A 14,262-nucleotide genomic window follows, 5' to 3' on the forward strand; every position below is an offset into this window, starting at 1 on the left:
AAGATATGGCAGTAAGAGTGTAAACCACAGTCGGTGTTGGTCTTTTTTTAAATTTATTTAAACTTGACTGTTTTTTTTTGTTTGTTTTTTTGTTTTGTTTTTTTTTGCGTCTGTGACCGTTGCTGTTGTCGGTTGTCTACGTCAGCGTCCGCATTCCTCCGCTGGCTGAGATTTAAAACTGCCCAGATTAGTTTCACTGACACCAGCTAACCTCACCTCAGCTTCTACAACATTTGTTGACTTAACAACAACAGCCGAAGGACTCTGGAGGGGAGAAGCTGACAGGTTCACAGACACGCTGGGAGGTTTATGTGCCGTCCTGGACGCTGAAAGGGTAAGGGCGGATTCTGAGGGGAAAGCTCTCCCTATCTAAAAGTTGTAGCTAACGACAGCTAGCTGGCGAAAAGCGCTGCTTAATGTTTGCGAGGAGCTTTGACCATAAACCTTACGGCTTAGGGGGGAAAAAAAATAATTGCTACTAAAAATTTAATGGCTTTAAGTGAAATGTTGCTTATGCAGCAGCAGAGTGTCTCAAACGGTGGTCCGGGGTCCCTCAGGGGTCTGTAACTCCGGTGATTTCACTCACCAGCAGTAACTCAGTGAGAATTTATTAGCAACACTTAGCTAAAACTAATGCAGTCTCAACGGTCCTGTAATAAATACAAGGTTATAAATACAGCTAGGCCAATAAGTTGTCTGGGCCGGTGTATTAACCAATATAAGCTTGTTCCAGATATATCAGTTTTGTTGACATTGGCTGTAAATGGGGTAGATAACACCCCTCACCTCTGTAAAACAGTTTAAACAAAAACTGAACAATATAACCTTAACAATAAGGTAGGATTTACTCATTTTATCTAGGTGTACTTGAACATGGATGTCCTTAAACCTATAGACCATTGTAGTCTACATAATAAACATTGCAATTGAATATATTGTACCAGAGTTACCTTAAAGATAAATTACATCTGCGGTCACCATTTAAACATAGGCACAACAATGTACATCAACTAAGCAAAGAAAATAATGTAAATTGTGGAGTGATTGGTCAGTATCATTAAAGCAACTCTATTCTAAACTGTCTTTACAGCCACTCAGTTTATGGAGGGAACATGAAATCTTAATGTCATGTCAATAACCACGTTGATTATATTTCTGTTTGTTGTCCTGTGAAGGTTGGTAGATCTGGATCCAGAGCCAGAGTCCAGAGTGGAGGGTGGCGGCCCGGCTGGGCCCACCTCAAGCAGAGAACATGGCGATCTCTCCCGGCTCCGCAGCTCCTCACTGGAAATCAGAGAAAAGGGCTCGGAGATCCTTAGGGAACAGCTGGACGCTGCAAAGAGGGTGTTGTAACCTACTTAATTCTAACAGACACACATAGCATAGTGTGACCTAAAAAAATAGTTGACAATGCAAATTTTCTTCCTTGTTGAATCTGATTGTTGCATTTTCTCGTACACATTTCAGGAACTGAAACTTAAAGACAAAGAGTGTGAGCGTCTGTCGCAGGTCAGGGATCAGCTGGAGCAGGAGCTGGAGGAGCTGACAGCCAGTCTGTTTGAGGTAAGCAGTAATCACTGCTCTCTGCTGAGTGAACTGTAATTTTGACACGCGCCTCAAGACCTGATGATGAGGCAAGTCTTGCTGTGATGCTGCATAAGTCCTAATATTTCCAGGTTCCAAGTTTAACACTAGTGTTTTAGTTTTTTTAACCTGCATTACTTTGGGGGACCAAAAACAAGCTGTTTACAGACACAAAGGAACATTATCATTCATTTGGAGTCATGTTTCTGTCCACCACTATTATAGACAGACAACAGTCTTTTTCAGCTTGCAGTGTTTTAACCCTCTGTCAATGTAATATACTTCACAACAGGAAGCTCACAAAATGGTGCGTGATGCAAATGTCAAACAAGCAGCAGCAGAGAAGCAACTGAAGGAGGCTCAGGGGAAGGTGTGTGGAGTTGTCTCTCTGTGTTTTTGTACTCCAGTTAAAATTCACAAGATGTCTTATGATTTGACCTGTTGTCCTAATAAAATTGCTCAAAAACTATTCTTGTATCCATCTCTGATTTGTCTTAAAATAGCCTGCTATTCTAAGTAGTTTTTTTTAGATATATTTTATCAACAATAAAAGGACATTTAGTCATTTTTTCAATTTATTGTCTCCACTTGTCTGGCTCCCAGATTGACGTTCTGCAAGCAGAGGTGACGGCGCTCAAGACTCTGGTGTTGACGTCCACACCATCCTCACCAAACCGCCAGCTGCACCCACAGCTCCAGCCTTCGGGAACCAGGGGAGCATACAAACATGCTGGGGGCCACACCCGCAACAAGAGCGCGAGCGGTGCCTTTCTATCCTCACCTGGAAAACCACAACCTTCCTCAGTTTCCATCCAGCCTGCGGCCAAAGAGGATCGAGAGGTAACCTGAATGATAAATTTGTACATTTGTCTCTCTTCTCCTGAAAATATGTGTCTGCATCTTTGGACTTGTGCATTCTCTTTTCCTATCACTTATTCCTGTTTCCAGTTCTCCTTATCTCTTACCTTGAACCGAGTTCTTGTTGCTTTTTGATGTTTCCTTTCTCTCACTACTAACCTTTGCCTGATTTGCTCTTGCTGTCTGTCTCTGTTGTCTCTTCCTCTCTCAGTCTGCTGTTCCTGCTCTCCTTTCTCTGATTCTCTGCCTGGTTCCTGGACAGTCTGTCAATGTGGCCTATGGCTCTTATTGGCAGGAGCGGGGAGAGGGGCTAGGCATTGACAGCAGACAGGTAACTGCACCCCTTTGACCAGGCTTCATGGGGTATTAACTTTAGCTGCTGGATCTGTTTACTGCAATTATGTGCATTTAGACGGTGACAGTAATACACTGTGTCTCAGTCTTCATTTGAGAGCAACATTCTCAAAGCTTTTGGGCAGAAACACATAAAGCAAGTGTTGCTCCTGTCTTGCTTGTTTCAAAATTTTTTTTCAATCCCTCTTTTGCTAACTAAATAATTGACTCAGCTCTCTATATCATATATTTTTGACATGCCCCATTGCTCTGGGGATGGCAGTGTCAGTTTGTTGGTCCACCACTTTGGAATAGCAATACAATTTGGTGCACATACCACCCTGTGGCTCAGGAATGGGTCGTCCACTAACTGTAGGCAGTTTTATCCCTGGCTTCTGTTGTCCACGTGTTGAAATGTCCTTGAGCAAGACACCATCACTGTGTGAATGAGAGGCATATTACTAACCATTACTGTCCATTTACATGTCCATTGGTGCCCAGAAGGTGAATACTTATGGGTTTTCTGACCTTTTTTTCCCCAGTAAATTGTAGTAACTCAGTTTGTCCAATACTCTAAATTGTTACCAAGTACCTGTCAAATTACTGATTTTCCCATCAGCTTCAGTTGTATTGAAGCTGATTGTCATCACAAACATATTACCATTTAGCTAATATGTTTATGATGACAAACATATTAGCATTTAGCTCAAAGCTGTGTCAAAGCACAGAGCCTCACTTAGCTGCTAGCATGGCCGCAGACTTATCTTTTTAAAACATGACGCGATCTTGTCTGTTAGAAGTTTCTGTGATGTTTTGCAGCTGCATGCAATCGACACATTAGACAGGTAGTATATTTACTGACCGAGTGATAGATTGTTTTCTGTTTGCAGATGGACTCAGTTCTGTACGCAGAATTTTTGATGTGGAGGGAACATCCAAGTCTAGACCGCTCCACCGCCTTCCTGAGTCGTATCTACAGAGAAGACATCGGGCCTTGTCTCTCCTTCACAAGATCTGAGGTCACAATCTCACTGCTTCTTGGCAAGAACATTATGTCACTGCATTTGTCATATTTCTGTGTTTGAAGTTACGTTAACATTATTGATTTGGTCTCTCCACAGTTGTCCCAACTGGTGCAGAGCGCAGTGGAAAACAACTCTCTGACTATCGAGCCTGTCGCCATGTCAGCGTTGCCAGTGGTTAAAGCCTCAGCTATAGAGTGTGGAGGCCCTAAGTGAGTTGTCATGTCTACATATTAACTATCATCCTCTCCACTCTGTCACCATTCACTGCCAGTCAATTACCACATCAACACTGAAAATCCTAGGCTTTTCACTATCTTACCATATATCTGAGGATTGAATCAACGGGCACATATCACTGATTACAAAATCTTTTCTTCCAGTGGCTTTAGGGCAGCAATAGAGACGTAAGTCCTCTCAAGAACCAATAACCTGTCCAGCTTTTTACTAACACCAATTACTGTAGAATGAAGTCTGCCTGTCCAGACCTGTAAATAAATGACCCAGATGGCGTTCTGCATGTGTCCGGGTGTACATTAATGTAACCTTTTACTCTTTCAGTGACTAATGTTCTCTGATTGTGCACCTCTGTTTTTGTGCTGTCTTCTAAAACGTATTTGCACCTGGAATGTGTTCTCTCTTGGGATACCTCTGCTTCCTTGTTGATAATGTCTTAAGAAATGTAAGTCATGTTCAGTGTTTGTTGTGATAAAACAGCCACTGTCTGTGTTCACGTCTTGTAGCTATGTTTTTTTTTAAACAGCTGATCTTTCTCCGCTTGTAGAAAATGTGCATTAAGTGGCATGTCACGGCTCTGTCAACATCGCATTAAACTTGGTGACAAGGAGAGCTACTATTACATCTCTCCTTCTAGCAGAGCACGGGTAAGTATCTCTTTATCTCTGTAACCTTTACTAGATACACTGCTGTTAAGTGTTGCTACATGTCGCCTTGTCCTCTTTTTCCCTTTCCAGATCACAGCAGTGTGCAATTTCTTTACTTACATCCGCTACATCCAGCAGGGCCTGGTGAGACACAATTGTAAGTTAACATCATACTGTGCCATCTTTTGTAGTATGAGTCTGTTTTGCAAACATGTTTTTCCTTTTTTCAGCTGACTAACATGTTGTATCTCTTCTTGTTGTCTCCCTGTCCTCCTCCAGCGGAGCAGATGTTCTGGGAGGTGATGCGTCTCCGCAGAGAAATGACTGTGGCCAAGTTAGGTTTCTACCTCACCGACCAGGGCTAGAGAGCCCGTCAGTCCACGGAAACACCCGACAGAACAAGCGTGATCCCAGGACCTTGATTATTCAGATGAATCTGGGTTAAACTATGGTAAAAAACAGGTCTTAGATCAGGTTTTGTAGCAGAGGTTGTACAGCATCAGTGCTGAAGCAGAGGTCAGCCAACAAGGGAAGCAGAAAATATTCTAGTGCCACTTTTGGATACGCAATAAGACAATTAAAAATGAACCAGCACAGGTAGAGAGAAATGTAAATAACACCATTTTAAAGATTGTGTTACTCCCAGATATGTAAAATATATTCTTCCCTTATACTACAGGCCTCTGTTGATTTTTCTCCACTAGTGAAGAGAATAGTTTCTGTTTTTTATCTTGTGAGCTCTGAACCTCCCCGGTGGAGTGCACACGTCGTCTCATGTTAATAGATTTTATATATCAAGTTGCAGGCATTAGTCTGTTGGACAGATAAGCATGGGATGAATCAGCCAAGAGAGTTTAGTTTGTCTCTTACCTCAAGTATTACATACTTAGATAACTATATATTTAAGATATGTGAGATTGACAATGTCCACATTGTTTCCATAGAACAGCTTGTTTTCTTTATTTTTACATAAATGTAATTCTCACTAGCATCTCTTAGTTGCTTTCAGTTACCAGCTCAAACATCATGCTTTGTTTCAGCATGGCCCTAACTCTGATGATGCACTCTTGCAGTACCTGTTGTAGAGGCCTTGTATAAAGATACAGATGACCCATCTGCAGCCTCCTGCAAGAAAAACATTTTCACATTAGCTTGTGTGTTAATAATCAGAAATATAGACAATGGATCAATTATTATACCTCCACGTTCAATAGTGACAGCTTTACAGTGTAAACAGAAAATAAACAAGCTTTAATACAAGTTATCGCAATATGCACAACTGTTGCAACTGTAGTTTTGCACGTCTGCAATGAACAGTATGTACATACAGTATAAGCCATAAATGACTTTGCATGAATGCAGCACATAGCCATACTATGCAATGTAAATTGGTTGTACCTCGTAGTAAAGATTTATTACTATTAATGACCATTTTTTAAATAGAAAACAGTCTTTTGAAGGTAAAAATGAAGAATATTGTGTCAGAAAGTGCAATAACTGTTTCTTAGCCTTTTCTAGGGCTTTGAGGTTCCTAACCTTAGTGTGCTGGTCATTAACTGTGTCTTCCAGTGTAAACACTCCATTAAAAAACCAGGCATTGTAGCCTATCACAGTTTGTAGCATATGTGATTTATAGATGTTGTCTGTATAAAATCTGTTGGCAGTAAAATGGATTAGTTTGCCTTTGATTTCAGATATTTGTGAATTTCAGACTTGGAGTTTGGGAGTTATGACTCATCACTGTAATTAATTTCAAGGCAGCACAATTGGATGACACAAGACCTGTTTGTCTCAGGGTGCGTCACTGGTTTTAGATTAAGGTCATCGCCAGGAACCGCCTGGTTACTCCAATACAAAATGCTCTGATACACCCACAGTTCAGAGGGGCTTTATGGTTTGAAAATCTGTTTTTGGAGCAAACATTCCAGTAAGATTTTAGTTTCCGGATTGAAAAGACTTTTGTGAGCTTGTTATTCTGTTTTCACGGCCTGGTCATACAGATTACAACAGGCCACAAAAATAGTTTGACTTGTAGTTAATGAATGAGCACCGTAAGGCAGGTCAGGATGGCATACTGTGTAGTCAGAGGACAAAGCGTAACATCATATGTTATTAAACCATCTTGTTATCGACTGAGGGCAACAACAGGGATGCTTATTTATGTAAAACACTGATTCGTTCAACCTCAGTGTGAAATTAGTAGGACAAAATATTGTACTGCTTTAAAGACTGTTAAATACATAAAGGTGGTTCAGAAGTCCACAGATAATTAGTTTAAGCTGCAAATATTTTGAGGACATGAAGATAAGTTTAACACAGAGGAACATGAAAATAAAAACTGACCAAACTCTGACAGATGTTTGATTAACTTTTCCCTTGACAACATCCAGCAGTGACCAACTCTTCTTTACTGGGGAAATACCTGCAAAAAAGACATACAGTGATTCATATTTCTCTTTAAAGCTACTGTTATGTTTTATTATCTTTCAGGGATGAATGAACAGTTCCCATACTATTAATTTGACTTGTTAATTCACTTATTACATATGGCTTTAATAATAATTAAATATGTGCTTTTCTGATTTGGGCAACCTAAAGAATTTGTATTTATAATATTGGTATTTCAAGAGAAGAAGGTGCCTGCACACTGAACAGATGCTCCCAAAGATATTATTTATTTTTAATATTTGTATAAAATAGAAAAAAACCTGGTTCATTAAATACCTCCAGTGACTTACCTTCGATAACAGATCATGATCATCACCAGCACGGCCACACCACCGATCACTACTATCACTGCAGTGACAACAGAGACAGCAGACAGCGAGGAAGGCTCTGAATCAGACACACACACACATAAAGAAATGTTCAGTATCAGAAGTGACCGATTCTGATATGTTGTGAATGTTCTACATTTTTGAGAAATGTAACTTAAGTTTTGTTATATAGTATTTCTTAAAACAGAAGTTAGAATAGAATAGCAGCATCTGAACCAACCTGAGCAAATAAAGGAACCTGGTATGTTCAGACACTCTAGGTTTTGTGGACAAGGAGAAATCTGTTCTTCACATTCATTAATATCTGTGTCAGTCAAAAACAAATCAGTTAAAAATCAGTTACAATACAGTGAGAGGGAAGTGGTTCATTAAAAGTGCTTTTAGTTAAACTGTATTGTGATACTGTCGTATAAACTGATGATGATTTAAAAAAAATCCCCAAGCTGGCAAAACTGGCTGGCAGCGCTTTCTAAACGACTTCTTCATTTTGGCCTAAAAGCTGAGATTGCATGTTGATTCTTGACCTCAAATAGAAATTGTGGTGAAAGTGTTGTGTTGACCACTGTTTCCAAAGTCAAGAATTAACTTTGTAACTCAAGTTTTAAGCCAATAAAAAGTCCTCAAAGTGCTCAGAAAAGTGAAAATTTCTAAAATTCCATGACAGCTGAGGAAAATTGTGATACTGTTGAAAGCTCCATAACAGCTACTAAATGGACCTTGTGGGAAGATCATTTTGCCAACTACGGCAAGGTCAAAAGTGTTTCCAAGGTAAAAAAATAAATGAACTTTTAGTCTCGAATTTTAAGAAAAATAAACATTTTGGAGTCTTGGTTCACATCTGACTCAGCACCACCCTCAAGAAGAACATCAGTTTTGTTAAATGTGACACATAAACCACATTGTAAAACACTGGGGTTTAGAAATATCATGGAATCTACTAAAGTGGTGTCACCTGGCCTTTGTTTAGGCTTTGTACCTTGGCATGTTGGAGGTGTGGGGCTCCACTGGTGGCTGTTTGGATCACAGCTGACAGATGAAGATCCCAGCAGCTTGAAGCCTGAGTGACACTGATACAGAATCACAGAGTCACACAGCAGAGAGTAGCCAGACTGGATTCTTGGTATTGGACCACAGGTGGGATCTGGGAGAGAGGTCAGTTAAAAAAAAAAAAAACAACACCACCACAAATGTGATATCACACTCAACATATTTCTCTGTCCTAACTTCCTCACCTGTGTCTGGTTCTTTCCAGGGGCTGAGGTCGAGGTGGGGGATGAGTGGGTGGGAACAGGCCAGCATGTCCTCGGGGCTCTCGGTGCGTGAGAACGGGTCAGCAGGTACAAGGCTGATGTGGCTGTTATCACAAATGATGCGGGACAGAGAGACAGCATGGAGGTGTCTTCTCTGGGTGCTGGTAAACACTCCCTCCCTCTCCCACCAAAACCTCAGAGGGCAAAGAGAAATAAAACCTTCTCTACTCGCCCATGGTGTTAATTCATTGTTGTTAGATGAGTAGATGATCAGTAGAGGATTTAGTTTTACCTGTCTCCATCTCTCAGCGCTCTGAACTGTCTGGCCAGCAGGCAGGCTAGAAGTGGTCCGACTCGGCCACCTGGCAGCGCGGGCTCAGAGATGGCTCCCACCCACACATCAATGTTGTGGGGCGTCCCGTACAGGAACTGGAACTTGTTTGCCAGCGTGAAGTTACCCAGAATTTCAGCCAACTCTGAAGTAGAGTTTGGAACAGAGAGGCCACAGAACCTTCGCCACGAGCCGTATCCTGATGAGATGAGATGAGACAGAAAAAAGGAGTTTATGGGAACTGCATTAAACATAGGAACCACTATGTCTGAAACAAATACCATCTCTGAAATAAAACATTAACTTTAATTAAGTTTAGTGTTTGTTTAGCAAGCAATCTTCCAGTTCCTGGGGGTAAATCCTGAGTTTTGAGACACATTTCTGCCTCAACTGATAAGAAATGTTTATCCGCACAACTGTTACAAGACTGGTGGGCATCTGGAGTGCTAATTAACTCACATTCCTGCATCTGGAAATAGTTCACAAGTCATCAGTCAACCTTTTTTCATAAAGACATAAAAGGACCCATGTGTAACTAATACCATTAATGATGGCTGCATTTCATTCCAAAATGTCAAATTTTCTTTAATAGTAATTCTAACAATGATACTTACTTTTTTACTAAAATACAAATAGTAGAAATAAATAAATAGCGTCTGTCAGGTGAAAATCAAGGTGCCACACTCTCCATATAAAATGATTATGTGACGATGTGCTGTGCCACAGATAGGAAAGCTGGTACCAGGCAGGCCGTGGTCTCGACCCCTCTGTAGGTTAAGGGCCCCGAGGTCCAGAGGCATCCCTCCTTGTGCCTGAAACAGCCTCTCTGTCAGCTCCTCCACCATCATCTGACCCGGAGTCTGCAACTTGGCTGGAGACAACAACAGACCGCGCAGCACAGGATCAATACCACCTGAAACACCAGGAGAAGAAGAAAGACAGACACAGAACAGCTGAGTAAACCACAATTAATTTAAGTGCAGTGAATTACAGCTTTGCTCTTTACCTTCCTGCACAACCCTCCAAGAGGCAAACAGTGAGTGATGCAGTGGCAGTGGGGGATGCTGGGAGTTTCTGGTGTATCCTGGCCCCAGCCTGGACACCGCAGGCTGCACGGTGACGTGGGCAAAACGAAATGCAGCAGCTGCAAAGGCGTTTGCGATGCTGGGATCCACTTCAGGATTGTAACCCTCATAGGGAGGCATCAGAACAGACATGGCATTGTCACCAAGGACACGCGGCAGGTAATGGTCCCATGTCAGGATCTGGAAAGGAAGGCCACCACAATACTGGGAGTGCTCATGCAGGTAGAGGTGCATGGATGTCAAACTGAAGCTGTTTGTGATACCTGGTGAATGGCTCCCATAATCTTGCGGGCCTCCTCATAGAAAATGTCAGGGCTCCAGTGAGGGTTGAGCAGGTGCAGCTCTTTGACCAGCCGGTTGTGCTCTCTCAGAAAGAGTGTGTGCAGCGCGATCATTCCCAGATGCTCATTGGCTCTTGAATCACCTGTGAAACATCAGTGATAAACAGCTGCCCTGCTGAAGCCTGCAGTGAAAGGCTGTATTGCTGCATTTACTCACCAGCCTTAAAGCAAGATGTGGTGTTCTCTGGGTGCGCGGATCTGTTTGATGCCCCAGAGGTGGTGGAGTTTCGAGGGCCGCAGGGGTCCAGGTGTGCCTGCTGGCGAGGCAGGAAGGGCATGTAGGACAGCTCCTGGTCTGAATGCTGGGAGTTGAGAGCCATCGAGCCCAGAGGAGAGGAGTGGTTTCTTAGAGCTGATGCCAGACTGGTGGAGCTGCCGTACACCATGCTGGCATCTACAAAGGAGGTGATGGCGTTGAGCTGCTCTCGGTGGCGATGAGGGAGGACTCCTTCACCACAGCTGGGAGCAGAGCGGAAGAAAGGCATACAACTCTGGACGCCATTACGGGGATCTGACAGAGGAATCTGGGGGGAAGAAAGTTATTATTATTCATTTATTTATTTTTCATAGCAAAATAGTAACATAGACACACTGTTGTACATTTTATTCACCATTTATTCCCAGCTATTTACAGTCCTGTCATTATCCTGTAAGACACCATAATAAACTTGGGAATTCATTTTTCCCTCAGTGATGAACTTTAATCAGTTAAGAAAAAAATTCTTGGTACCTGGTGTTTGCCACCAGGTGCACAGGGAAGGATGAAAAGAGACGTAAAACTGAAGCGCTTTGAGAATCAGCTGATGGATAGTGCACCTGTATGGGGAAGCAGGGTGTGTCCCGGCTGCAGGTGTGTGTGCAGTCAGCTCCAGTCCTGAAGGCGGCTGTACTGGGGCTCTGAGGCGTCAGCACCACGTCGTGGTCTATCCACTGACCCCACTCTACCAACAGGTGAGAGAGAGTGGAGTCCAGAGAGATGTTGTCATTGCGAGTGAACAGCACCTCTTGAGACACCAGCCGCACCTGGACAACAAACAGGGGGAGGAGTGATGCAGTCATAGCGGGCTGACGGGACAGAGGATGACTGAGAGCTGCTGCAGGACCCTTACCGGAGGCAGGCTGACGTTATGGTAGGTGTGCTCTGGGTCCCAGCCTCTGGGCGTCCCCCACATGTCCTCATACTCTGGAGGCAGCCAACGGGAATATGGGATGTTTGCAGCGCCCCATTTGGGGCGTTGCCTAAACAGGACACGACAGACATATTTACGAAAAAAAAAAACAACTAAGTGTATTCAAGGCAGCACTGCTCTGTCACAGTGTTTTTTTGGGGAGTCAGCTCTGACCTGTTGTTGCACTCTCCTGTGATGGATCTGTAGCGCTCAGACAGACAGTCGGTCTGACAGCTGGGTCTCTGCAGCTCAGCAGAGCAGCCTGTCACTTGCAGCAGATTTTCCACATCTCTTTCACTCAGCAGCTCTTTAGGAGAATACAGCAAACAGAACAAACAAAACCCTAGTAACACAAGTAATAACTAAAATATTAAGAAAAAAAATCCAGCGTGCTTGAACTTGCTTGGCGTGGCTGATCAGATCATTCGCTCATTTTGTGTGCATCTTTACAAAGGATTGTTTCTAGGACCTACAGAATAATCCCTTTTCATTTTGAGCCTGGATGCAGGTCGATCTGAGAACAAGCTTGATGTTTGGAGCAGGACGTGAGCAGACATTATGGGATAAACTCCCAAAAAAAAAAACATTGAATATGATTAAACAGGCATTAATCTGTATTCTCAAACACACTGGAAGCCAATGTAAATAGGGCCTGACATGTAAGATGAGTTACATTTTTTTTTACTTGGAAAAAAACTATTTAACATACAGGTGAAGAACCATCTCTGTATGTTGTGTAATGCTGTCGTTCAGTACCATGAGGGTTGGGCTGCACCATAGTATGAGTGTAGACCATCTCTCTGATCAGCTCCACTGTGTTGTCCAGCAGTTCTGCAGCCCGGATTTGAGTCCTGGTTCTGGCATCAGTCTGTTTGAACTGAGCCAGCAGGTCACTGGGTCTCAGAGCGCCTTCAGACAGAGACTTCTTCCCCCTGGAAACATTAAGAGCTTCATTTTTAGCACCAACACAATGCTTCATGGGGTAAAATGACCATTTTTCTTTTTTACCTTTCACTTGTGCGAGCGTAAGCAGCATCAGTCAGCTCCATCGCCCTCTGAAGAGCCTCTTTCACATATACAGACCCCAGATACACAGTTTCTGATATTACCACAAAGCAAAACACAGGTTCAGTTAGAAAGACTCCTCAGTACCTGTTCTTTTCAGTAATAATCAAACAGATATCCTACCTGAGGTGTTCTCAAATACTCTGTTTAGTGAAGCAGGCTCAGGGAAGGAGAGGACAAGAGCCAGGCCAAGCAGAAAGAGGGACACCTGAAACCAAAGGACATATCTGACTTATCTGTGGTACTTTATTCTATTAAATTAATTAAAAAAAATAAAACAAGAAAGAAAGACAGAAACTTACCATGAGTGCTGTGTCCATCTAGACCGTTAAAACTGTTCAATCCGTGCAAAAAAGATGCTCTTCAGGTGTGTGCATCCAACCACGCTCATAGTATCTTACTGCTGCACTGACCATGACTCATCTTGAGAGCCGACAGGTGTGTGTGTGTGCATCAGTGTGTGTTCAGCTCTGACCATCGAGGTTGCCATTTATACACTGGCAGCAGGGCCAACAGGTATGTGCAGAATCCCCTTATCTGTCCTTCTGGTGACAGGAACTCAACATCAAACACTGGACTCTCTGCCTCGACCCAATAACCTTTCAAATCAAATTTACCTCTGTCCTCTGTCGCCCATGATGAAAACCCTCTGTCATGTTTGGATCATTTCAAATAAATTAAACACTTCTGCCAATCTGTCAAACTTCTCCAGAGCACCGGGAATGTATCAGTGGACACTGACCAGATTCAGGTGGTTGAAATATTGAATGTCCACTCAGCTTGCCACAGTGGGAGCAGACTAAAAAGACTAATAAAGGCTACTTTATTATTTTTAAACAGCCAAAGAAGTTTTCACAATGACACATTAAGTTCAGTTTTTTGGGCATCATTTTTAGTATATGTGTCTTTGCCTCGTGTTAGTTCAATCTGATCGCCCCTCTGCCAGAAACACGGACAGGTGGGCGAGGATTCTGGGAAATGATGAAGAACCTGGAATGAGGTTGAAAGTAAGAAAGGATCAGACAAAAAGTCTCAGTTAAAGCACTGTGGAGGACATGAATCGTGGCTGTGTCCTGTGCGAGCCTTTAAAACTCAGATGTGAAGCACCAGGATTTCCCTCTGCCCACTCTCTTCCCTTTGATGCTCCAGGTGTGTGATACCATCAAATGAGTCATCAGTCCCATTTCATTAGGTTGTTATTAATATTATCTCTGCTGACCCACATTGCCCATCTTCTGCTGTGGTTGATGTCCAAGATTTGAAATGTAGAAATCTTTTGTTCTCAAAAATGTCTCACTGAAGAAAATCAGACACTCAAAATAAGACATATTTTAAAAAAGGTCATTTCACCCTTTTATCAAATCACAAAAAAAGTGTATTTCCACTACCTAACCCTAATAGTTTCAAGGCTTATGAGTTCATACCTCAGCAAAATCATTTTTTAAAGCTTCCAATCTGCAAAAACAAACACATAAATGTAGAGAAGCAGCTCCACAATGCTGAACTTGAAATGTTGATTAATGAATAGCTCATGTTGGTTACAGCCACTCTTCATGTGAACTT

General features: G+C 42.5%; 2 protein-coding genes across 2 annotated transcripts; one reads left to right on the plus strand and one right to left on the minus strand.

The window, feature by feature from the left end:
* The first annotated feature begins 1,175 nt into the window (after nt 1–1,175).
* Nucleotides 1,176–6,861, plus strand: rab3il1 (RAB3A interacting protein (rabin3)-like 1). The gene is made up of 11 exons (XM_041038066.1): nt 1,176–1,344; nt 1,468–1,563; nt 1,877–1,954; nt 2,188–2,424; nt 2,654–2,773; nt 3,666–3,794; nt 3,897–4,009; nt 4,181–4,204; nt 4,582–4,681; nt 4,772–4,838; nt 4,961–6,861. The coding sequence occupies exons 3-11, from the start codon at nt 1,889–1,891 to the stop codon at nt 5,044–5,046; spliced, it is 942 nt and encodes a 313-aa protein (XP_040894000.1). The 5' UTR covers nt 1,176–1,344; nt 1,468–1,563; nt 1,877–1,888; the 3' UTR covers nt 5,047–6,861.
* epx (eosinophil peroxidase) lies at nt 5,669–12,931 on the minus strand (the record flags this gene model as incomplete). The annotated part of the gene is made up of 17 exons (XM_041038029.1): nt 5,669–5,806; nt 7,025–7,103; nt 7,420–7,516; nt 7,679–7,762; nt 8,435–8,599; nt 8,691–8,902; nt 9,001–9,238; nt 9,782–9,952; nt 10,046–10,304; nt 10,388–10,548; nt 10,623–10,989; nt 11,282–11,488; nt 11,575–11,704; nt 11,809–11,941; nt 12,391–12,566; nt 12,643–12,733; nt 12,823–12,931. Coding segments are annotated over 16 exons (2,658 nt in total), but the record flags the coding sequence as incomplete, so codon positions are not given.
* Between the last annotated feature and the right edge of the window lie 1,331 nt (nt 12,932–14,262).

The sequence above is a fragment of the Toxotes jaculatrix genome, chromosome 5 (genome assembly GCF_017976425.1).
Source record: "Toxotes jaculatrix isolate fToxJac2 chromosome 5, fToxJac2.pri, whole genome shotgun sequence".
In the NCBI taxonomy this organism is placed as follows: domain Eukaryota; kingdom Metazoa; phylum Chordata; class Actinopteri; family Toxotidae; genus Toxotes; species Toxotes jaculatrix.

Excerpts from the sequence above, each read along its gene's own strand:
- rab3il1 (XM_041038066.1), top strand. The coding sequence starts at position 1,889 with ATGGTGCGTGATGCAAATGTCAAACAAGCAGCAGCAGAGAAGCAACTG. Across the intron at positions 2,425-2,653 it reads CGGCCAAAGAGGATCGAGAG|TCTGCTGTTCCTGCTCTCCT; the intron begins GTAACCTGAATG and ends TTCCTCTCTCAG. Across the intron at positions 4,682-4,771 it reads CTCCTTCTAGCAGAGCACGG|ATCACAGCAGTGTGCAATTT; the intron begins GTAAGTATCTCT and ends TTCCCTTTCCAG.